Below are 2,824 nucleotides of genomic sequence, written 5' to 3'. Positions count from 1 at the left end.
GGCGTCGATTGTGGAACGTTTTAATCGAACATTAAAATCGCAAATGTTTCGAGAATTTTCTTTTAATGGCACGTACCATTGGATCGATTTGTATAAAGCTTTAATAGATAAATATAATCGACAAAAACATAGAACAATAAAAATGGCTCCAGTCGAAAATTCCAAAAATGAACAAAATCTATTAAAAACCGTATATAGTCACTTGAAAATACATAAAATCTCCCAATATCATTTGGGAGACTACGTCCGCATAAGTAAATATAAGAGCATATTTGAAAAAGGATATACTCCAAATTTTAGTACAGAGATTTTTCGTATAAGACGTATACAAAACACAAACCCCACCACATATCTACTTGAAGACTACCAGGGAAATCCCATAAAAGGAGCTTTTTATAAGGAAAAGATTTTACTCACAAAACACCCTGATGTATATCTCGTTGAGAAGATTTTAAAAACAAAGGGAGAAATGGCTTATGTTAAATGGTTAGGATTTTCTAATGAACATAACTCTTGGATAAATAAAAATGAAATATTATAATTTTTTTTTTGTTTTGAATGAACAAATAAATAAAAACTAATGAAACTAAAAACGTGTTTCCATTCATCAATTACTCATCATCATGTCAATTACGTTAGCATTAACCGGGAGATCTCCAATTTTGACTGCTTCGTATTTTCCTCCCATTCAATTAAATGACGATTACGAATGTGCTTTAGTTGACTTTCATTCATATAATACAATTCCTAACATTGATTATGATAATAATTTGTTTCATATTGGTGATAGTGTTATTGAAATTCCAGTTGGATCGTACGAACTCGAAGATATTGTAGACTTTATAAAAAGCGCTTATAGAAAGGAGAACGCGCTTAATACTCTCGATATAGAAGCAAATAACAATACACTTCAAATCGAAATTTTTTCTTCGGAACATGTTATAAATTTCCATCAAGATCGGTCTATTGGTCCGTTGTTTGGATTTGAAGATCGAGTTTTAGTCCCTAACATAAAGCATACGTCTCACATGCCAGTAAACATCATGAAAGTAAATGCAATTCAAATTTGTTGTAATATTACAACTGGAGCATATATGAATAATTCTCCAGCACATATTATCCATGAGTTCGCAATAAACGTGTCTCCAGGATATAAATTAGACGAAATTCCCAGGAACCTTATTTATTTACCAGTAAACGTTAACGAAATAAGTCGCATAAAAGTTTGGATTGTTGATCAAGAAACGCGTCTGATTAATTTTAGAGGGGAAGAAATAACACTTCGATTACATCTTAAACCTAAATCAAAATGATTATTTTTAATAAATATAATAATAAAAGGACCAAACATAACATTCCGATTCGAGCTGTCAACAATAAAAGACGGCATTTAACTCAAGAAAATAAATTGTTTTTAAAATCCTTAAAATTAAAATTAAAAAGCCATGTCTGAAATTTTAAATGTACTCGAGAAACCATACTCTGATGATAATATTGTTAAAAAGGACTATCATAGCTACGTACCATATATTCAATCCTTCAAAAATAATGACGAAATTAGAATAACAATTCAAAATCAAGATTTATATATCCTACCTAGCGAAAGCTACCTATATATAGAGGGTTCCATTACACTGGAAGATGGAAAGAGTACACTTAATGGACGATTGCGAAATAACTGTGTTGCGTATATGTTTGATGAAATTCGCTATGAAATTAATGGTGTAGAAATAGATAGAACACGATATTTGGGCATTTCAAGTACTTTAAAAAACTACATTTCAATAAATAGTATTGAAAATAATATGATGCTGAATGCTGGCTGGAGCAAAGAAACCGATTTGAACAAGCAGAAGTTCAATTTTTATGTGCCACTAAATAAGTTATTGGGATTTTCTGAGGATTTCACGAAAGTTGTTTTAAATTGCAAACATGACCTTATACTCCTACGAAGTTCCACTGATTTGAATGCCTGCTATTCAACTACCCAAACGGAAAAAGTTAAAATTAATATAACGAATATAACATGGAGAATTCCCCATGTTCATATCTCAGATGAAACGAAGCTAAAAATGATGAAAACAATTAAAGATGGAAAGACTATACCAATCACGTTTCGTAGCTGGGATTGTCATTTTAATCCTACATTTCCCGGTGCAGTCAAGTGCAATTGGAACGTTAAACTTTCTGTAAATAGGGAGAGACCACGTTTTTTAGTATTTGCATTTGAAAATAACAAAAAATTTATCCATTGTAACTTAACAAATTTCAAAGTACATTTAAACTCAGATATTTACCCATACGATGATCTTAATATAAAATTTGATGATAATCGTTATGCAGTTCTTTATGATATGTATGCAAGATTTCAACAAAGCTTTTATATGAAGGAACCGCAACCTCTCCTGTCATGTGATGAATTCAAAGAAACACCTATAACTGTAATTGATGTTAGTCATCAAAATGAGACAATAAAAGCCGGGCCTATTGATGTTAAAATTGAATTCGAAACCAGCCCATCCATTCCTGAAAATACGTCGGCATATTGTTTAATAATACACGATCGTTTCATCGAATACACACCTTTGACTGGAACTGTTCGAAAAATCATTTAATAAACAAACACATTTTATTGAAAATATTTTTTTTTATTTTATTTAATTTTAATTTTCTTATCAAGTATTTAACAATTAAAATAAATAAGCCTTAAAGGTAAATTATAAAATTGTAGCTTTTTTTTTTTACATATTAAGGTAGTCAAGCAGGTCCCTTAAATCGTTATCACTATAAGATTCGATATTGTCTACATCCATTTCCGTTGTAT

At 30.4% G+C, this 2,824-nt stretch overlaps 1 protein-coding gene across 1 annotated transcript; it reads left to right on the top strand.

Annotated features, from left to right (window-relative positions):
• The first annotated feature begins 1,691 nt into the window (after window positions 1–1,691).
• On the top strand, window positions 1,692–2,615 carry LOC131996093 (uncharacterized). The gene has a single exon (XM_059365542.1). It carries the CDS (start codon window positions 1,692–1,694, stop codon window positions 2,613–2,615), a length of 924 nt encoding a protein of 307 aa, XP_059221525.1.
• Window positions 2,616–2,824: the final 209 nt, after the last annotated feature.

The sequence above is a fragment of the Stomoxys calcitrans genome, chromosome 3 (assembly GCF_963082655.1).
Source record: "Stomoxys calcitrans chromosome 3, idStoCalc2.1, whole genome shotgun sequence".
NCBI lineage: Eukaryota > Metazoa > Arthropoda > Insecta > Diptera > Muscidae > Stomoxys > Stomoxys calcitrans.
Note: the sequence above shows the minus strand (reverse complement) of the source record. Positions and strands in the feature narration are given on the sequence as shown.

What these genes read in the sequence shown, in the direction of transcription:
- LOC131996093 (XM_059365542.1), top strand. Translation starts at nt 1,692, where the DNA reads ATGTTTGATGAAATTCGCTATGAAATTAATGGTGTAGAAATAGATAGA.